Source organism: Pollicipes pollicipes, unplaced genomic scaffold (assembly GCF_011947565.3).
Source record: "Pollicipes pollicipes isolate AB1234 unplaced genomic scaffold, Ppol_2.1 Scaffold_7261;HRSCAF=8764_pilon_pilon_pilon, whole genome shotgun sequence".
Taxonomy (NCBI): Eukaryota; Metazoa; Arthropoda; class Thecostraca; order Pollicipedomorpha; family Pollicipedidae; genus Pollicipes; species Pollicipes pollicipes.
The window spans coordinates 63489640-63511974 of NW_023597054.1; the positions used below are offsets into that span (position 1 = coordinate 63489640).

General features: G+C 48.1%; 2 protein-coding genes and 1 long non-coding RNA gene across 3 annotated transcripts; 2 read left to right on the forward strand and 1 right to left on the reverse strand.

Annotated features, from left to right (window-relative positions):
• Positions 1-30: 30 nt before the first annotated feature.
• LOC119111779 (uncharacterized) lies at positions 31-1955 on the forward strand. The gene is made up of 3 exons (XR_005095613.1): positions 31-121; positions 1449-1516; positions 1837-1955. It is a non-coding gene; the product is annotated as an uncharacterized LOC119111779 (long non-coding RNA).
• A 403-nt stretch (positions 1956-2358) lies between these two features.
• Positions 2359-6950, forward strand: LOC119111723 (SCL-interrupting locus protein). The gene is made up of 6 exons (XM_037235530.1): positions 2359-2373; positions 2569-2768; positions 3283-3364; positions 4021-4199; positions 4958-5100; positions 6755-6950. Exons 1-6 carry the CDS (start codon positions 2359-2361, stop codon positions 6922-6924), a joined length of 789 nt encoding a protein of 262 aa, XP_037091425.1. The 3' UTR covers positions 6925-6950.
• A 7-nt stretch (positions 6951-6957) lies between these two features.
• Positions 6958-10206, reverse strand: MagR (Iron-sulfur cluster assembly 1 homolog MagR). Its single transcript, XM_037236285.1, has 4 exons — positions 9950-10206; positions 8303-8356; positions 7804-7909; positions 6958-7392 (listed from the first exon to the last, which is right to left on the reverse strand). The coding sequence occupies exons 1-4, from the start codon at positions 10031-10033 to the stop codon at positions 7244-7246; spliced, it is 393 nt and encodes a 130-aa protein (XP_037092180.1). The 5' UTR covers positions 10034-10206; the 3' UTR covers positions 6958-7243.
• Between the last annotated feature and the right edge of the window lie 12129 nt (positions 10207-22335).

Genomic DNA, 22335 nt, shown 5'->3' on the forward strand with positions numbered 1-22335 from the left:
AACGCATTCTTGAGGCCCATTGGGCGGGTGTCGCCTTGTTACGTTGTCAACGAAACCCGAAGAGCCATCTTCCCAAGGTTGCAAGACATACAGGCTTCTTTGTTTCCAGCTGAATCAACAGGTGAACGTACTGTCGGTACTATCATTCATGTGCCTTCCGCCTAACTTCGCAGTCCTCTTCCCGCTCGAATTCGAAATGCATGGTGATGCTATCACTACCTCCAATGATTAATAATGATTAACATTTTTAGTCATATGATCATCGTGCTTGCTCAGACTTAAGTCCAAGTCACAACATTTTGTGCATATCATCTACAGGTGTTGGATGCTCAGCAAGCTTTGCATCTCCATGCTCCTCAGAATGTGTCAATAATGAGTTGACACTCAAGTTTCAAGCTATTTATATTTTTATCCAGATCACATTTAATTGGTTCTGTGGTATTTGAATGGGCTAAGGGTAGGGGAACTTTTGGTGAATGTTACTCAAGACCATGCATTAGTTACTTAAGTGTGGTACTAAGTGACTGATGCAGGTGGTGTTCCATGATCAAAAGTTGTCACCACCTTGATCATGCAAATAATGATAACATAAAAACCAGCAGCATCTATCGCTCATGAAAAAGCTGATTTCATTAATTTGTTATGTTTTTTGAACCTTTATTTTGTATATTCACTTATTACTGATGCCATCAGTATGTGAAACAGCAGAAATCAGACCTGTATGCCCCATAATCTTCATCATATGTGTGCAATGCATGACCCTAAGCAATATTCAGATGTTTTCATTATTTTGGTACCAGTCAGACTTGCTCTCTTAGGTGCTGTGCCTGTCACCTGCTGCAGAACCAGTCCTGCATTGCATTAGGCAAAGTGCAGGACTTATTCTGTATCATCCTTTATGCACAGTTGACCTTTGCAAACCAGCAAAACTGTGAAAACCCTGCCTGGTCTGCAAGGATGCAAGATTGTTTCCTGTAGAACATAGTTACCCTTAGATTTGTTCAAATGATTTCCCCAATGGCCTGTGGGGTGGCTTTCTCCACAGTTCCCTCCTAGTGTGTGAAAGGTCAGGTAGCAGGTAGGATTATCTGCATACACCACCCTTGAAGTAATACACCATAAGTGGCACCATTATCTCCTTTTCTTTCTCATACTGTCTTTTGTCAAACATTATCTGCCCTGAAGATCTGGTTGTTGAAGGACAGACATGGGCTGAGCCCACAAACCTTTGGTTAAGTTAAGTATCCTATGGGCACTGACTGCAAAGTCCCATTACTGAAGATCAAGTCATTATATCATGAGTTAGTTACCAATTTATTGGATTTCCATGATCATTGATTGACCTCATGGCATATTGCCTTTTTGTATCCCCATCTGTTTACTGTGTTTATATCATGCTGTGATGTTGGTATTCTGACTTGCCATCATATTTTTGTTTTTGTTTCCAGGACTGATGAATGGATGTCCAGACATATCAGGGCCAAGGGCTCCACCACAGCCTTACCAGGGGCTTGAGGTTGGTTGTGGTACTCTGTTGGCCGCTTGGGCTCATGGTTTCTGTAGATACCCAGATCTGCATGGTTGTGGTCACCCATATATCCCATCCATGACTGTGCCAGAATACGAGCATTTGGTGATGTTGCATTTTTATAATCGTATGGGCACCGTACATCTGGCAAAACCTTGCATCTTGTCATATGAGTTTTTTGGCTATTGAGGGCATCCCATTGAGCATTGAAGGTACAGGGTATGCCTGCTACATGATTTTACATTCCATTACATACTACTCAGCCCACAACTGATGGCGACCTGACTGGCTGCTGTGCTTTGTCGCAGACCGCTGATATCCGCCGGGAGGTGCCGGACGTGTCGCTCGTGTTCAACCCGGAGGAGCGCAGCCTGGTGCTGGGCTCGCGGCCGGGTGGCGCGCTGCCGGCCGCTCGGCTTCAGCAGGACCTGCGCCGCAGCCGCTCCGTGCCGGGCCGCTCTAGCGAGCCGGCGCCGCCGCCGCCGCCGCGACTTCGCACTCCGCCGGCCGGGCCGCCGCGGCCCAGTCCGCTGACGCAGCCGGCCGCCGTGCGGCTCAGCGACGTCAGCATCAGCTACGAGGACGGCCAGGAGGTGCCGCGTGTGGCCACCGGTCCGGCGCGCAGGGCTGCCTCACCGTCGCCGGTGGGAGCGGCGTCGCGGCCGCCGCCGGCGGCGCCGCCCTCGGCCAGCGGTGGCTCGCCGGCCGCGTGGTCCGCCAGCAGCGGCGGCGGCAGCGAGCCCGCCACCGGCTGCTGCGCGGCCGAGCTGCGCGCCGTGCTGCGCATCGTGGCCGACAACGGCCGCCAGCTGGCGCAGCTGCGCGGGCAGATGAAGGCGCTGCTGGCGCGCGACCGCGCCGCCGCCCGGCCGGCGGTGTTGCGCGAGGCGCAGACGCAGACGGAGGATACGCGGCCGCGCACGGCAGCCACCGCTGTCAACACCAGCCTGGGACTGCTGCCGCGCCGCGACATCGGCACAACTACCGAGCCGGCGGCGGACCCGCCGCGGCGCTGCTGCGCCGGCGCGCCGCCGGCCGAGCCGCCGGCGGTCGCCGCCGAGAACACGGCTCAGGTGCAGCAGCGGCGCGTGCAGGAGTGGGTGGACGGGCGCGGCTGGGCCGTCGAGGAGACGGACCTCACGCTGCGCGGCGTCGTGCTGCCGCCCGTGCCGGAGCAGGCCCCCAGCCCCGAACAGAGCCTGCACGTGCAGATGCAGGAGTACCAGCCGTCCGGCGATGGGTGAGCGACCAGCGTTTCCGCCGGCCTGCCAGGCGCCGGTTCAGTCGGGGCGTGTAACGTTGGTTAAAGCTAAGGTTAACGTTGGGCTGGTGGTCATCGTTGGTTAGAGTCACACGAGGCTTTCGGTAATGTGCTGAGCTCACCAGAACTTGAACTGGTCACACGGTGTTCAACTATAGCGTGGAGTTGGTCACATGCTTTTCATGTGTTTTCCCTCCGGTCACATGTCAGATGGAGTTTATCACTTTGCCGGTGTGGATGGTTGGGAGGCATGCCAACCGGAGGCTGCGCTTTTGCAGGCATTACATGCAGTGGAGAGGTATAAAAGGAAATGTGCCTGCATTTACACATGTTTGAAAGCCCATGTCAACCTTTTTTAGTGTCATGGATCTTCTGATATCAGGGGACAATGCGAGGGGGTACATTAACGCAGTATAGAACCGGAAGCCGCTGAGTGCATTGCCAGCCTGTTCGGCCGGGCCCCGTCGCATCCGTTTCACCCTGCGCCCGACAGGTCAGCAGGCGGCTCTGCGGCCGAGGAAGAGGCTGAGACCGAGCGGGCGAAACCTGACAAGACGTTCTTCCAAAATGTGATGGTGAGGCGCCTGGCGTGGCTCCGGAGTCCAGCACCCAGCCTGCCGGCAGGCGTGACAAACTAAGTGAATGGCGCGAGGTGTGGGACTAGGATGCGATGTTGTGAGTCGGGAAGTCTACTTCACGTGATGTCCGTAAATATCGCAGACGCGTCAGGTGTGTTTGTGTGTGCGTGTGTGGTGGTGGCTTCTTTGTTTCCGTATGAAATGTGGCGGTTTGCTAAGTTGCGCGTGGATTTTGGAAGCCTTTACATTTTTCGCTCAGACAATTGCCGAATCTTGTTTGGCATGACGGGTATTGATCGTTCCATGGTGATGGTTTTACTAAATATGCATATAGATGAACGCTCGATTTTTGCCAGGTGTTCGACAGGTGCCTAAGCTTCCATGACTCGTGCTTCACTTCTTAATACAATGGTGCCTCCCCTTCCTGTCCGGGACTGGAGAAGATGCCAGGACATGTTTTTAATATGCCAGTGCAACTTGATTCAGTCCAGACGTAAACGTAAATGCCATTGGGGTAGCCGACTCAGTGCTGTCCTATGGGCCTGTCCGCCACAGAAGCACGCATCCCGCCACATTTGTAAACTGAGCTGCATACTCGTGCTCTGGTGCTTGGTCAGCCACGCTTACCCGCGCGCTGTCGCTGCCATTGTCAGGGCCAGGTGAACCAGATACTGAACGCGTACCCTGCCGAGCCGGAGCGGCCGGCGACGCCGCCGAAGGAGGTCGGGCCGCCGCGGGCGGCGGCGTCGTCAGAGGACCCGGTGCGGCGCGCCACGCTGCAGCAGCTGAGGGCCGCCGGGGTCAGCCTCGCCCCCAGTCAGACCAACGAGCGGTGAGCATGGCGCTGGCGGTGCCCAAGCGCCCGGGCTGCGGGCGCGCTCCGCTTAGCAGGTGATCTGCACCGGTCCCGGAGCCGGAGACCCGTGCTGAGTGCCGCGCCCGTGCGGTAACCTCGTTAGCTGCCGTCCACTTTCTTGTTGCGTCTTCGTTTGAGTGTCGTCCTCGTTGCTGTTGGTTCCCGTGCTGTTGGATCCCTCCCTTCGTAGGTATCCCTGCCTCCGTAGGTAATGTATTTGAGTGGTATTCCTGCCTCCGTAGGTCCGTGTTTGAGTGGTATCCCTGCCGCGGGTCCTTGTTTGAGAGGTATCCATGCCGCAGATCCGTGTTTGGGTGGTGTCCCTGACACAGGTCCGTGTTTGAGTGATATCCCTGCCACACCTCCGTGTTTGAGCGGTGTCCCTGCCACAGGTCCTTGTTTGAGTGATATCCCTGCCGCAGGTCCTTGTTTGAGTGGTATCCGTGCCTCCATAGGTCCGTATCTGAGTGGTATCCCTGCCGCAGGTCCGTGTTTAAGTGGTATCCCTGCCGCGGGTCCGTGTTTGGGTGGTACCGCTGCCTCTGTAGGTCCGTATCTGAGTGGTATCCCTGCCGCAGTTCCTTGTTTGAGTGTTATCCCTGCCTCCGCAGGTCCGTGTTTGGGTGGTATCCCTGCCTCTGTACGTCCGTATGTGAGTGGTATCCCTGCCGCAGGTCCGTGTTTGAGTGTTATCCCTGCCGCAGGTCCGTGTTTGAGTGGTATTCCTGCTGCAGGTCGGTGTTTGACTACTCGTGCGTGCCACGGGCGGCCCGACCGTCGGCGGCCGTGCCTTGCAGCAGCGACCTCAGTCTGGAGATTAACACACTGGCCATGAAGTATGTGGACAGCCGGCAGCTGCTGCAGCGCGCCGGCGCAGGTGCGTAGTGTTCGTGGGCGGCTGGCTCTGAGCCCCCATCTCCACCGTTCAGTCGGCGGCCGCGCCGCTCTTTGGTCGAGTAGGCGCCAGAGGTACACTGCTGGAACTGTCAGAAGGCTCGTGGGGTTAGAAGCTATTCCAAGTTTAAATATGCACGTTCGTTAAATATGCACTCTCTCTTCTCCTTATATATATATATATATATATATATATATATATATATATATATTATACATCTCCACTCTGTCTGGCTCTGGCTCTGGCTCTGGCTCTGGCTCTGGCTCTGGCTCGCTCTGGCTCCGGCTCTGGCTCTGGCTCCGGCTCCGGCTCCGGCTCCGGCTCCGCTCTCTCTCTCTTCTCTTTTCTCTCTCTCTCCTCTTTTCTCTCTCTCTCTCTCTCCTCTTTTCTCTCTCTCTCTCTCTTCTCTTTTCTCTCTCTCTTCTCTTTTCTCTCTCTCTCTCTCTTCTCTTTTCTCTGTCTCTCTCTCTCTTACTCTTTTTTCTCTTCTCTCTCTCTCTCTTCTCTTTTTTCTCTCTCTCTCCTTCTCTTTCTCTCTCTCTCTCTCTCGTCTCTCTCTCTCTCTCTCTGTCTCTGTCTCCTGTCTCTGTCTCTGTCTCTGTCTCTGTCTCTGTCTCGTCTCGTCTCTGTCCTCCTGTCTCTGTCTCTGCTCTTGTCTCTTGTCCTCTGTCTCTGTCCTCTGTCTCTGTCTCTGTCTCTGTCTCCTGTCTCCTGGTCGTCTGTGCTCTGTCCTGTCCTCGTCTCATGTCTCTGTCCTCCGTGTCTCTCTCTCTCTCTCTCTCTCTCTCTCATCTCTCTCTCTCCTCTCTGTCCGTCTCCCGCTCCCGATCTCCCGTCTCTCCCGTCTCCCGTCCTCCCGTCTCCCGTCTCCCGTCTCCCGTCTCCCGTCTCCCGTCTCCGTCTCTGTCTCTGTCTCTGTCTCTCTCTCTCTCTCTCTCTCTCTCTCTCTCTCCTCTCTCTCTCTCTCTCTCTCTCTCTCTCTCTCTCTCTCTCTCTCTCTCTCTCTCTTACATGGTGTCAAACGATACCTTGAAACGATAATTAAGCCTAACGATGCAACTTTGCTATTTACAAGAATGCTTCACGACTTTGAAGCCAACTTCATGAAACCTCCCGGTTATACAGGTAACGTTAACTTCGGGCCCTAAGCGGGCGTTAGACGCGTGTTGTGAATTATGTATTGGGGTGTGGGATACATCTGGCAGGGTGCGAACGGTGTGGACAGTGGGAAAACACTTACACGGATAATTTGACTTTTCGTTTCGCCCAGTTCGAATTCGAATTCGCCCAAAACGGTTTTAAAACCTCCAATGCTGTGCAAATCTACGAGCTACCACCTACGGCTCGATGTTGCAGGCCAGATCGAGAGGCAATGCCGTAGGTCGACGAACGACCGCGACCGTGAGATCCAGGGCAACGTTCTTTCATTCAAGTGTGTGGAGGGGTTAGCGTCAGAGATATATGTATCAGAGAAAGGGGATTCTCTGACCCCTAGCTCCGAAAAAAGCTGGCTTGAGCGTCGCGGTGCAGCATACAAGAAATGCACTGATGACCGCAAAACCATATCACACTGCTATCATTTGGTCTCATGCGCGCACTGATGAAGCCGACCAACTAATGGTGTGGTCTGTTGCAGTGGGCGGTCGGCCGAGTCCACACCCCGTCGAGGCACGCCTGCTGGGCAAGGAGAACCTGACACCGCCGCCGCCGGGCCGGCCCACCGACATGACCGTGTATGGCATATCCGACAGCAACATGTCTTTCTCCACCAGAAAGTACATGGAGAAGTTCAACCTGCAGTCGTAGTTCACCCGGCCGCGCTCTTCTCATTCACTGCTATATTGCACATGAATGTATTCATATACCAAGGTATAGTTCGCTCGGTAAAATCAAGCGTGCACTGCTGTACTTCACCGTATTCCGCAAAATGCATTTGCACGATGCTACGGACTGGTATAGCGGCATCCTCACCAGATCCACGGATCCAGCACGTTGAGAACCATTGAGAAAGACCTTGCACTGCTGCGGTGGGGAGGGCAGCGATCCGCATCGTCGATGCATAAGGTTCCCACTTCCATATCGCACTAACTACATAAATACCGTACGCCGTTCGCGACGTCCTTGACTACACCGAGAAACTTTCGCCACAACCACAAGTTCCTTTGATGTTGGGATTATTGAAGATGAACTCGCTCGCCAACTTCGATTCTGAATAGTCCATCTCCGTGCCAAGAAGAGACAGCTGCGCTTTGCGGTCGATGAAGACCGTAACACCTGTGAACATGGGGTGCGTATCATTTCCCCCCCATACAACATCCAAAGATATGTGAGTTCACGTTCCACAACAGAACCAGGAGGCCGACATATGTTTGCAAATGATAAGTCTGGTCACAAATGGCCATAGCAGCAGCACAGTCTACAAATGGTTTTGGAGAGCATCGCGTTCGATCGCGAGAGCTTGGACAAAATATGGAAGCTGATCCAGGATGTTGCCCTCATTGTGTAAAAACAACATGAAATATGTACACTACTGCCAAACGTGCACTCGTGGGACAGCTCTGTCCTATCCCAGAGAGCTGCCCAACCCCAGAGAGAACCAGAGAACCGCCCAACAAGGCGAGCCCCACCAGTACCGGTAGCCGGCACTCAAAACCGGATGCGGATGGCCAACAGTGTACTTCTCACCATCTTGGTGGACTTCTTCATCCAGTTTTCCTTTCTCAAAGGCATACTCTAGAGTGTAGCTCAAACCGTTGCATCCCCTCTGCCTCACACCGACTTTGAGGCCGATCTGTGAATAAAAGTTGCTGTCTTCAGCAAAAGTTTCACTACCACAGAAAATCATTTCTAAGCAGCTGCATAATACTTAGCCCAGTTCAAAATCAATTTTCATTGTCAAAAGTTTGAGCACCTCAGATTTGACAACGAAATTGACCGTCAATCACTGCTGAACAGCACACAGCCAGGTATCTGAAGTGTTGTGGTTTAAGCGTGTGCCTGGGAAACCAGAACTAGGGATTCAAGTCCCTGTGGTGTCCACCATTCCTGCCAAGTGAGATCAGGCAATGTCATACAGCTTCAGTAGCTGTATGGCATCACCTGATCTGATGAGTGTGGCACAGAGTGCTATATGTGTAACAATATGGTCACATGTCCATACTGAGCACGCCATGTGATAACTTACTGCTTGTGGATTCTTGCCTAGTACACTCTTGACCTTCTCAACAGCATTTTTTGTCTGAAACATAAAAAAGCACAAGTTGATATATAGATCGCATATGTACACAGATGCAATTGTTGGTGTTGCAGGTAGTTGCAGTAGAAGTTTGATACAAGCTGCACTTATTTGAGTTTTACATGCACTGTTATTTGTTGGAGCATATCATGTTGTGATTCGCAACTCAATATCACAAAATGACAAACACACACCTCTTGGAGCCAGGCATACAAAGTACACAAGTTTGGAATCACAAGGCTGAAGACAAAGCCAAAACCTGTGCATCACACTCTTTTGTAAAACCAAAATAATTTTCAAATCCCCTAAAGCTGCATAGTCAGAAATCTGTTATCAGACTTTAAGGAGGTGTTTGGGACCAAGGGAGATTATGTGATTGACCATTGATATTAAGGCTTGAGATTAACACTGGGAAGCATCCTGGATGACAGATTTTCAGACAGTGATTCTGGTCCTGTGTGCTAGTATGCATGCACAGGTTCTGCCAGTTACTCCTTTGACAGTCATCAGATGTTAATTTGCCAGAGAAAAACAAGCTTGTTTTAGTTTCCAGACATGGAAAGTTGTGTGATATATTGGGGTAACAGGATGGGCAAGACTTATGTGAGGCAGTAAACCATAATGAAAAATCACTTTTACCATGCTGGAGCTGGCAATTCAAGAATGTACATAGCCAAAGTCAACAGAATCATGAGAAATTGCTTGAAGTGTAAGCCAAAGTGCATATCAGTCATACAAATGACATAAAACTACAGCCAAGCATGCTATTAGGTACTACAAGGGTGAGGCCAAGGTCAAATCCAGATGAAGAAAATGACTAACGGTCAAAGCCAAACCAGAATATAGGAGGAAAATTGAATGGAAGCCAGAGATGGTTTCATCCTATGCCTGCTGACAGACTAAGCCCACTGGAACATATACTTTCAGTCCTGTTAGCCAGGTAAGTGAGAGAAAACATATGATTATCAAATACAAATGCTCATTGAAAATTGATCCACATTTCACCCCACTGTCCCTCAGTGATTTCACAAATTCCTGAAGATTTCAAGAGACAAAGCTTGCAACTTATACCAAAATCCATGGGCACAACACTTTTGAGTTATACGCCAGGCATCTGCGTAGAGCCCAGTATGTCCCAGTTGTAAGCTGCATTTCCCCAAGGCTGTGCCAGGCTCTTCATATCTCCTTTAACTGCATATGTGAACCTTTGTCTTATCTATGTGGTATGCAGCACATTAGTTGAATCCAGCCACTAAATTTACATTGAGGCCAGCAGTGGTCTCTCAAACCATAAAGCTGAAGCTTGTCCTGAAAAATGATCTTTGCTGTATTTAACTTGTGCCTAGTCTGCAAACCATAGGAGCTTTCAAGTTTCAATAAAATATTATTGGGACAGAGGTGTTGCCCTCTGTATATGCACTTATCTACCCTGGGCATTTCTTGCATAACCCAGCCAGTTTGCAGGCTGTGAGCATTACATAACAGTTCCACCTTGGTGGTCATGCATGGCACTTGCTCAATGGGGCTTATCATGTGTCAAAAATTCCAGCCCTCACCTGTGAATATTGGATAACGATTAATGCAGCTCACACTTACCAGAATCAGAGCTGCTCTGGTGGGAATAAGCCTCTTCCCTCCACGCATAGCCCGCACGGTCGCAGTAGCGACAGGAGCCGCCATAACAGTGCTGTGATCTCCGGTTGCCGTACAGAAATGGTGCACTCATACACAGTTCAAGTGCGTATTATTGCCTCAAACAAATGCTACCCTTCCCCGTATAGCAAATACAATCACCCTATTGTTGCCAGACGTGCCGTCCCCACCACGCACGTATTTACGCCGCCCACCACGGCAGATTGTGTACATAACTGATCAACAGCTCTGGCGCACAGATGCGCTGAAATCGTACCTTCAAATGAAGGGGACTAAACGACTGGTAAAACTCGCTGGGCCTAAACACCGGCATATGAAGCAGACACGCACGTTCTCTGTGACGGCTCGCCCGATCGCCTTGAAACCTTTATCAATCAATTCTGTACAATAAAGTGAGTTATGGACAGGCAAGGTTGAGAGTTGACCTGAGGTCGACTACCTCAAAAACGCGAAGGAAAATTTTACATGCTAATGCAGACAGCTCAGGTCTCAAAGCTTACAGCACCAATCGCTGTAAAACCTTCACCACTGCATGCGCCATATCTGATTTTCTTGCGTGTTGTAAATTTGGTGATCTTAGGTCAGGTTTAAAGTCGTCGAATTTCGCAAAGTCCGAAGTTCATGCTAGCAGACAACTCACAGCTCAGAACCTACCGAACCGATTGCTGCCAAACCTTCACTATTGGATGCACCATATTCGATGCCCTCTCGCAGTTGGAATTGCTCTGATCATCTCCAAACCTCCACCAATCGATAAGCCATACCTAGCAGTTGCAATGTATGCCTGTTAAAGTCTCCTACCAAGACAGTTTTTGCTCTTGGCATTGAGGATCGAAGACGATCAAGTGTTTCCAGAAGGTGGTTAGATAGCATTTTCCGGCGACAGACTAATGTATCAGAAGAGAGGTAAACTTCAGCTGTTATGATGCTGTCGGGTTGCAAAGGTTAAATGATGCTCCAGCAAACTTCTAGCTCGTCCAGGACTCCAATTTTGGGCTGTGTATGGTAAGTTATTTTTCATGTATATGGCGACTCCTCCACCCTTACTTTTGTTGACCGCCAGTATGTTTCCGTCACGTCGTAGTACTTCATATCCGGCTTGGAAAATTGTGTTATCATGGACGGTCTTACCCAAATGGGTTTCTGTGATTATTCCTACACCTATCTTATACTTGTGCGACGTCATGTCAAGTTCAACTTGCTTAGTGGTTGTGCAAACTCCATTCACGTCGGCTGTAAGAAAACTCAGGTTTCCGGAAGGCTTCGAGGCAAGTGATTTGTTCTCATAAAATTGATCAGAACCAGAGATCAACTTATCATCTAGTCTAAAAAACCAAGCACTTGGCTGATGATATGCTACGATACGTTTCTGGCGCATTCAAAAGTGTATAAGATACCTATCCTGTTCAGGCCTCCAAAAGCGCAGTACATCATTCTTAGCCGCAGTTTTATTATTCCTACTCCATGGATGGCACATAGCTCGCTGAGTTCACTGTTGACGGTTTTTGCTGTTTCATAAACCATAATGACAGCGTCCCGTCTGTCTTCAAGCGAGCAATTGAAGACTCGTTCGATATTTTTCAAGGACTGTGCATGGTTGACAGTGCTGTTAATGCTCTCCAAAACATAATATGTACTATGATTTAGCACATTGTCGGCCCCAATATGAACCACGACGTCTACTGCCTTCGCTTTATTTATTGAGACCGCGCTTTTTAAGCTCTCATCAAGTTCATCACTCGTCGTAATAAAAGATACGTTTTGGTCAAAAATTAACTATTGTATTGCCACTGCATTGATCCGACTTACATTCCTTCCACCGATCCAAATTGCTCCATATTTTCGTACCTTCGGTTTCTTTTTCTTTTTCTCCACTCCGGTCCATGCATCACCGCCATCTGCATTTCCTACGGTGTCTGCTACCTTTTCTCCTACACTAACCCTCTTTACGTTTAGTCGATGTCCTTCGTTGTTTCCTTCCCCATAAGTATCTCAAATGAGTTGGCCGCTGGGTTCCGCTTCTTCAACAACTGGACTACGGCTCCTTTCCTTCTCGCATGTTCTTGTGTCTCCCTGTTTTTTTCCACCATCGGTTTCCTTTGATTCGAGTTCCACGGCGGAGATCACTTCTAGTTTTCTTGCAACGTACGGTACATTGCCGCGCTTTGGTGTACTTGCATGGCCTAAAATCATCCTTGCATGTCTTGCCAACATTTCAGCATCTAGCTTACTCTCAGCAGCTACCATGGCGGCTTCGCATAAAGCTTCCAGTTCATGAATGGTTTTTGTTTGGTCTTTACAATTTCTGTGTTGCCGTTTCAGAAGGTCAAGACCGTCGTCAATTTGTTTTACGGCAAAATGAAGGTCTTTCAGTCCTGCGTCTTGGCCATCAACCGTCTTTTTCTTCTTTTCTGCCAGCATGTCTTTAAACACATTGGCCTTTTCGGCTATCTGCATTGTCAGACAGTTAATCATTTCTTCTTGACTGTTTATTTGGTTTTGCAGCAGTTTAAGTTGGCTGCGCAGTTCCACCGTCTCCATTTTGGTCGTTCTTTCAAGGCTTAATATTAACAAAATTGGCCTGTCTTAAAAAACGAAGTGACAACGCTGCGATGGCACGTTTTCTAAGTAAATTTTGATCAGTCTTCCCTGGCTAAAAAAGAAGTAGTCTTTCCGTTCAATTTCACAAACTCATCGTCTTTAAATCTTCAAAACCCGTCCGAATCTTAAACAGCAATACCATATCCAGCGGCCACTAAGCTAAAATTCATTTTTGCACAATATTAAACGCAACTAACATTGCCCGGGAAAAAAACTAATAAAACTGCCTTCAACACAGAGTCACCCAAATCTCAACCGTCAGCTGAACTATCCACGTGTCAACATATGTCATCGCCTTCCAAATTAACATTTCGAACGGCGTCTGAAACAGTTGCGGTCGCGGCTCGGTGAGACAACTTATTCCAATTGTGTAACCTCGCGTCGCGTTAATGAGAGTCGGTTGTTCTCATCATTCAGCCAGGGGTCAACAAAATTCGAAAATGCATGCAACCTGGACCAGCAGCAGTTGATGGACACTCATGCAACATTCCAGCAACGTTTGACATTGGTCAGGCGCTGTAAATGCTTGCAGACATACTGAGTTTGTTAATGGCCACCTGCCGGCATCCGAAGTAAGTTTTGCTCCAGTGCGATTTTATAAATATGGCAGGGGTGTTGTGTGGGACCTCTGTAAGCACTGCACTATGGAAGCAATGATCGCTCATGCCCAGGCGACCCGCAAGAAAGACTTTGCAGCTGTAACTAAGATTAGAAGCCCGGTAACATGCTGCCTTAAATGTTATTTTATCAGATACACATAAAAAACTGTTTACCCGCACACTTCCGAACATGCACTGGCGCCACGCGTTTCTTTGAAATAATGCAGCTTTACTGTTTTACTCAATCATCGCAAAACAAAACTTCGGCAATAAATTAATAACATGTTGTATAAAATTGCCTACAGATAAATACTTCGTCACCAGTAAAATATTTGATTTGATTTGTTTGTTTGTTTGATGTTATGATTTGTTTGATTTGTTAGAGATTGACATTCCTTATCAGTATACATATTTAATGGGATAGTTTGGAGGTTGGTATTCAGCGCTCGCCACAATAGGAACGCTTTATTGAAGGAAACGCCTCTAATAACACCTCCATACGCCCTCGCGTACCAGAGGTGTTTTGAAGTGCTGTTACAGTGCCAGCAGTAACACGCGCATGCTGTGCATAGCTCTACAATTATTTGGTGATGGAGGCAGGGGTGTTCTTATGCACTTTTTACAAATGCGAGGTGCGTGGATGCTGTGTTCCATACATGAAGTCAACAAAGTGCCAGACGAGAGAAGAAACTGTCGAAGTGGTATCGAAACCCGAAAACTAATACAAAATACTAATAAAAAATTATTTGTAGACGATCGTAGGTCGAGATGCAAGCAGTGCGACCACGCGCGACACAACGTGCGTTAGACCCTTCGTTTCGGTGCCATGAACGCGTCACTATTGTTTCCCGGGTCCAACAGCGTTACGTCACAACGCAATTGGCGTCAAAATATCTACATCATGGCGCAGGACTTCACTTTGTCCAAGATGCCTTCCGTGATGCATTCGAGGACGCGATTTGTGATTGGCATGCCTGGAAATTGACGTTTTTTCCTTCCTGCTGCACTGTATGACACGGTCACACGGAAGTATTGTATTTATGTTGGTCCAAGGCTTGCCTGGTCGTCAAACGTCGCTACGACGGTCCGTTGTGAGAGTGGTCTATACTCTTGTGCCGGCATATACTGTAAGCAAGCTCTGCAAGTACGTAAGTTCTGTAAGTGCTACATACTTATCAACGGGGACGCTGCAGGGATATAGGAGTTTGATTTGTCGCGTCTGCGTCAGAGATGCCACCGAGTGTGTTTTGAAGTTTTGAAAAGTGTTGGTAGGAAGATACCTCGCATTACGCTTGTCCATATAAGCAGTATCTTGCTTATAGCCAGCTAATCAAATTTTATCAAATTAGGCGTCTTGACAATCATGTTTTGAATTCTTTTCTAAACATGTCTAGGCAAAAATCATAACAAAGGGTTTGTGATTGGAATCAAACGCTAAAATGCTTCAAAATAGTTTTAAAAGCTATGCGGGGTAATCCTTCGTGAAAACCGCTAATGCAAAATTACGTCCATCCTCGTTGCCTCACATTCACCACAAACAAAACGTTTCTAAAAAGCAACGCAGCCGTACTGATGTTGCCCAACCATTTATCAACACAACTGTCACGTGATTGTTAACACAGAATGGAGGCCCTTCCTAGGCCGACCACGTGATCGCCAAGCGCTGGTTAAGTGTTTGTTCGGGCAGCAGCTGCTTGCGCTGGGGGCCGACCTGACGGCCGAGAGACAGCGGTCTCTGTTATCGTACGTGCTGCAGCATCGGTCCTCGGTGATAGTACTGTCACGCCGCTTCTGGACGACCACAGCTGCAGCCGGTGTCCACCAATGTTTACGCACGTGCAATTTAAAACTGCGTGGTCGGCATGCGGCCGCTTCCCTCAGTGCTCCAGTTCAGGCGGCTAATAGCCAGAGCAATAGATATCGGGAAGAACAAAGTTCGGTGCATAAATCGTAACATGAAACAAGAAATACACTTCATGTGCAATGTAAGCCACATTTCCAGTTTTTGGTGAGCATTTGTTGGTCCGTGACAGAACGAAGTGTGGCGCAGACGCTACAATAATGAATGTATTTACAATTTAAATGTTATGTCTAAAATTTGTGTTGGAAGCTCAAGGAATCGAACACTGTTAAACTGACAGCATGCATTAGTTTTAAACGCCATTCAGCGTACTCGATACGGAGCTTATACGAAAAGGGCGCCGCAGTTTCGAACGCAAAAACTTTTGACGCTGGCTCTGGCACGCTACCGATTAAGCTTCTGAGACCATTGGGCACATCTCGAGACTCTGAAGATCCACGGCGTACCGTGCACGAAACCTTTGACCCAGTGCGCCATGACAGGTCGGCTTCCCCCCAAAAATAGCCAAGGATCGGTGCAAGATAACTCAACAGCCTTTCTTTTAATGCCGGATTCATCGAAATACGCGTGATATGACTTACTTCATAGCTCTGTGAAAAGGTCTTTAACACGTGAAGCCTATGAACTAGCGCACAAAATAGGCTGCAGAGCAGTTGTGCTACCAACAGACTCTGTTGGTGACTGGTAAGAGGCAAGGCTGTTCACTGGAACGGACTCACACCACGCAGCCCTCTGTCATCCCTGTGCACCGCCATAGGCTCTTTTTAAAGTGTCAAACACGTGTCGCGGAAGCGACAAAATAATTTCACCTACCTTGGCTCATGGCGCTGCACGTCGTTTGCTACTGCTCTGTTCACCTTACTGGTGTGCTGTGTGGGATTGGTGTTGAGCGTGTTGGATTTGCTCATGGTATGTTTAAAGCTGCCTTTTTGAAGTGGGGTGTACACGATGTCATTTTTAAGCGCGATGGTCATATGTAAGCATGTAACTAATGTAAAAGAGAAAGCTTTTTTCTCTTTCTGCGATTCTCGTGTAAGGCTGCATTAGGCCGCAAGTTGCAAGTACTGAATGCCCTGCTTGCTGTTGCGTTATGTTTGTGTGTGTGTGTGTGTGTGTGTGTGTGTGTGTGTGTGTGTGTGTGTGTGTGTGTGTGTGTGTGTGTGTGTGTGTGTGTGTGTGTGCGTGTGTGCGTGTATGCGTGTGTGTGTGTGTGTGTGTGTGTGTGTGTGTGTGTGTGTGTGTGTGGTGTGTGTGTGTGTGTGTGTGTGTGTGTGTGTGTGTGTGTGTGTGTGTGTGTGTGTGTGTGTGTGTGTGTGTGTGTGTGTGTATGTGTGTGCGTGTGTGTGTGTGTGTGTTGCGCTCTCATGCCTGTATTTGCAGACATGTACCTGACTGGAGCTACGAAATAAACTTAAGTATTATCGCCATTATAAAAATAATCTTATTCGTCTTATCAATCGATACTGGCACTGTTTGGATTAGTCCATTTTCCGGAGACAGTTTTTTTGTGTTCTTTCATTCGCTCTCTTGTCTCGGCAGCATGGTGGACAAAGGTTGTAGCCACAAACTGTTTCCTTGCTGCGCCTGCCATGTCCTGGTTCCAAGCAAGCTGGGCAGTTATTTCAGATGACACTGGTGCTTTTCTAGTGGTATCGAACTACATGATAAACATTTCTGGTTGTGCCTGCCTGAAATAATTGGATGTTATCAAGAAGCCATCATGTTAAGGTCACCTTGATTAGGATCCCTAATGGTTGAATCAAAATTGGCAAAATATATTTGTCAGCTCCGACATGGTTTTCATGTTGAAACATGACATCTTATTTGAAGCTGATATGGTTTTGACAATTATGATATAAGACGGTGTGGTGGTGTGGTGGTGATGATGTGACTCAAGTCAGAAGTGCGGGGCAGGCCCCTTCAAGTATACAAAGTGTAACTCCTAATTAAGTAGGAAGATACCAATAAGTAATGCTGCTGCCAAGAGTACCTATAAACCTGTGTTCAGCATGGAAATGCTGTCAAGCTTTTGTTTTATTTGTGTTGTTTTAGTTCCATGCGGTACAAAATTGACGAAAAATCATATCTTTCTTGCTTTAAAACATTCTGAAGCTTAAAATATCAGCATAATACTAATGACAGCTAGCTAACTTCACAACGCTGCTGTATGTGTGAGAATGTTACAAATGGTTATGGATAGGGCTGGTTGGCAATGCCATTTCATTGCATATGGTACTGGTTTAGGAATGGAAATTATGTCGCATCAATTTCTCATCATCAAATTATCTTTCGTAAGCATACAAGTGCATAGAAGTAGAATGATGAGATGAAAAAGGAATAACTGCCATAGAAGTGATCAGATACGGAATTTTTGCGGCTATTCTATCACCTGCCTTGAAGTGTACGTCCAGTAACTTGCTGTATGAATCCAATTGTATAGATGGTATCATAAAGGCAAGTTCTTCCCTGGACTGTGTTGCTGTACAAGCTTCAGTGCCAGCATGCTGCAAGCCACCAATGGTCTGAACCGTGCATGCTGTTTAGAGCAGGGATGCTGTGATCAGGTCTTTTAGTTATGCCCCATTGTTTGCGATGTTTAGAATACGAAAATTGCATGGCCACTTTGGCATTGATGAAATCACGCTAGGGTACTTTATTTATGAATGAACAAAGGCGCTCTGTGAGCTGGACGTTGTTTGATTGCTGTGAAACACTTACTTTCCTCATTTGCTGACATACTGAAACTTCTGCTCTTTCAAAAATAATGAAATCTTCATTTTAAACAAGAAATGACCGGAGCGGTGGCTATTTGCGCAGCAAGTTCAATGTCAAATTCCTTAACCTGACCATGGTAATTAAATTATTTTTAAAGGTAAGCGTAGATTGTGACAAACAACAGGCTTTGACCTCTTAAGTAAAAACGGGTAAAAATGAAAACCACATTTCTCTGACACAGCTTGATGCTCATGCTACATTTAACAATCGCACCACGAACGAAGCTGATGAGAGGAACTGAGAGAAAAAAAACCTTAACACCAGCTAGGGACAATCGAGTAACCTCACAGTGCCCCCGTAGCTGTGCTGTAACAGCGACCTATGCCGGGCAAGATCAGTAAGGGCACATCGTATTACGCATCTCACTTTCCATAGCAAACAATGCGGTACCTTGTCTGCCTCCGGAGATTGACTGCACCCAAACTTACTTGGAATGGCATCATGACTGCCGATATATGACAATAATTGCATGTGGTCTAGGATACAAAAGTAACACTATTAAACAGCAAAAAAAATGCGCAGTAACTTCAGGACTCGAAATGCCTTAGAGAAGAAGTTCAACAGTGGTGTATTCTATATCAGCTGTGCGAGCAGAGCAAAATAGCTCACCTAAAACAAACGACAAAGCACGATGTTCGATTCGAAACAATAAACGGGGCGCGGAAAAAGCTGAAACGGAACCCCTAACGGTCGCTGAACCCGTGCCAATTTAACAAGAAAATTTACGTCAAACCCGCTCACGGGCCAACGACAGAGTAGGCTGCACCACTCCAGACGCACTATTCGGTCCAAGGACAACAAAGATAGCGATCCGAGGGAAAATTCCGCGATGCCTGATTTATGATCTGGATTTTTGTTTAGAATAAGCGGTCGACACCCACATTAAAGAGTGGGCGCCTCCCGGGGCTTAGCAGCTCAATTGGAATTCTAGTGCGACGAAGTGACATGCATCCAGTCGCATGTGTCCTCGATTCTGCTAGGCTGAGCACGCAAGCAGCGCTATCTTTTTCCGAAACTTTAACTGTCCTGAGGTGATGCTCGATTTAAGTACGGACTCCAACGCAGGGTTTTGACACGTTCAGCACGGCTGCATAGCACACAGAGGCAAAAACCATTTTCAGACTTCCGAGACGTTACACTGCACCCTTACAGAGGTTTTTTGAGATCATATGGATCATTTGGACGTAGCGCTAAGTTATACCGAAAGCCAAAGGTGGGATCGGCAAGCAAATCCTATGAAGGATGTTGAATACATCACGAAAAATCCAGACACATATCCGTAGAACGAAACATGTTTTCGCATGGGTCTTCAAGGAATCGACTTTGTCGCTTAGCGAAGCAAGCGCGCCAGCACTTGTCTTAATGCTTTTTGTATAGGGTGCGTATGTCTGTCTGTCAATCTGTCCCCTTTTGTATTGCGTCGTGCCGCCGTAGACCGGCGGTCGCCGGATGATAACACTTGGCCGCGGCGTGCGAGGTCACGAGACGGTTTTCCACGGGTAGCTCGAGAGCCGTTGCGGGTCGAGGTTTGGGTGTGGCATGTGCCGGAAGGGCCATTTTAGGCCCCGTGGTTTTGCACCACCGGCTCGAAAATATGACCGACGACAGAGCCGACGAGAAGCCTTTAAAAAAACTGGCCACATCTCGGTGACCACGGGTCGGAACGACGAGAAATTGGAATTTATCGCCAGATAATTGAACAGGGAGCCATGTAGTGCCAAATGTGTGGCCACACGTGCCCGCATTACGTGCACAGAAACGACCAAAATGAATTTGCCGGTTTGTATGGGTGTTAACGTTCTATACCGTATTGGAAACCAGAACGGGCGGAGGTGTGAACCGAATTTTAAAGTGTTGACACGACGTGCAAATATAATGATGTATAATGCAAATACATTCCTGCCAATCAAATGCAACGAATCTACAATTCATGTGCCCAACACAACTGCGCCAGTAATCGACACGCGAGCCAGAAGTGTCTGCGTTTAAACAAAGGGCACCGAGTGCAACACCCCGTCGACGAGCATTTTAATAAAACGAAAAAACACGCAAGCGTCGTACGCTGCGGCTTCCAGCAACAGTCAGTCAGCTTTCGTTTACTTATTTGTTGCGTCGAGAAATTGAATACAGTGATGACCGAATGTTGGTTCTCTAGCGTTGAGAAATATTAGCAAAACCACCCGTGGAACGAAGAATGATTTGCAAAAAAAATGCAATGAAAAGTCTCATGAAGTGCAGCTATTGTAAGGCCAGTACCGTTGCTACAGTAAAACAGCACGCGCAGTGTTTTGCGGGTTGTGGATTCTGAGGTCACTGCAGTGTGACAACACACAAACACTGCGGCAGTGTTGACGAGTGGGAAAGGCGAACTTAGAGTCATCTGGCGTTTGCAGTGGTAGCCAGCACGGTTTTTCCTTGAAGCTTTTGGAACGCGTAACAACACTTGCTTCGGTGGGTATCTGGAGAGCAGAACTGACTCTGTCTGAGCGAGCAGACCGTGGGATTATTACAGAATTATGCCAGGAATGATGCCTCCGAACCATTTTTGCTACTGTTTTGATGAGCCTTATCAACTTTGACACATCTCTACATAATATGAAACTAGTATGGTTAAAGCAACGTTATCTCAGGCTCTTATTCATATTACCACCCCTGGATTTCGATCGCATTTTGAAAAAGATAACATGGAGTTCCTTGGGGATTTGCGACAACCACCTCCCAGCATGCAACTGCAAGACAGAGGGAGGGGGAAGGGGCGAAGGTCACCAACCTATTTCCTTCGAAGTTTTAAGCGAATCCCCTATGTTGTTGCACGAGAAATTGGCTTACAGATGAAGCTTTTTCTCATGACCACATACCTTTTTGGTAACTTTAGGTAGTTTGATAGTTTTTGGTAGCATATCACACTCGGTTCCGTCAGGCATCCTGGCAGCCAGAGGTCGAAATGGTCTAGCAGTCCTGCGATTGATGCTAAATGAATCTCGAAATAGTGCAAACACAAATCGTGCATAAGACTTTTCACGAGTTTTCAAAGACTGGCTCCGACGCTTAAGGAAGTAAGCCCGCAAGCACTTGTGTCAACAATTGGGTCGCAAGTGCTGATGGAATTTTTCTTTGGATTAGACGCTAATCCTGCCAATTGCGCATGGAGCTGTTTACAAAAGCAATGCACACTCTCATGTACCAATCGTTTACTTTTCATGCGAGCACTCGGCAGCATATTCGTGCACCAATACGAGTGTTATTTCAATTCCTGCTGGTAGGACCCATCATATTCATCACATTACCTTAGCCAATGTTCATGCTTTCCACTTGTGGTCGCTTCTCCTCCCCACAAACCACAATCTTGAGGTGCGCATGTTGATGCCGAAGGCGGTGTCAATGCTGCGGCGGGCCGAAGCGCCGGGATATTGATTTCAAATTCCCGAAACGATTATTCAGAAATTGATGGCCCTCGGAAATCTGGGTTCAGTGGCGATTGGGGTCCTAATGAGGTCCAGCCTATCATCATATCATGAATACAAAGCATCACTTGCGCGGCTGATGATAGAGATGGAGATAACTGATTACATGTAGCACGAAGCGCTCTGTAACACTAGGCGGTGTGGTGTAGCTGTGTGCTTCATGTGCAATGGCCAGGCCCGTGAAGCCGTCACCCCGGCTGTATTAAGCGGTGTGGTTAGCTGTGTGCTTCATGTGCAATGGCCAGGCCCGTGAAGCCGTCACCCCAGCCGTATTAAGCGGTGTGGTGTAGCTGTGTGCTTCATGTGCAATGGCCAGACCCGTGAAGCCGTCACCCCGGCTGTATTAAGCGGTGTGGTTAGCTGTGTGCTTCATGTGCAATGGCCAGGCCCGTGAAGCCGTCACCCCGGCTGTATTAAGCGGTGTGGTTAGCTGTGTGCTTCATGTGCAATGGCCAGGCCCGTGAAGCCGTCACCCCGGCCGTATTAAGCGGTGTGGTTAGCTGTGTGCTTCATGTGCAATAGCCAGGCCCGTGAAGCCGTCACCCCGGCCGTATTAAGCGGTGTGGTTAGCTGTGTGCTTCGTGTGCAATGGCCAGGCCCGCGGGGTGGTCACCCCGGCTGTATTAAGCAGGGCCAATTCATCAACAATGTGATCATGTGAATATGGTTGGCTCACTGCGCTCTAACCGACTGCAGTAAGGTCCAGTGTTTTTTTTTTACTTAGCCAGTTATTATGCTGGACGACTATCATGCGCGTTCGGCCAATAAATTAAGACGACGCGGTTTTCACATAGCTATAGGCAGCTATCTAATGAGACACGTTCTCCAGGAAATCATTAGCAATTCAATTTACTACATTATCGTGCAGTGCGTTGCCGCGCATTGATTCAAACCACACATAGTTTTTGTCCAAGCAGAGACCCCACACCAAGCGTCATTGTCACGTCAAAGTTCCTGCTTCTGTCGAAACCTAACTAAACTGCGATATTAACAGCCATTTTTCAGTTGCCGCATACAGCTAATGGGATG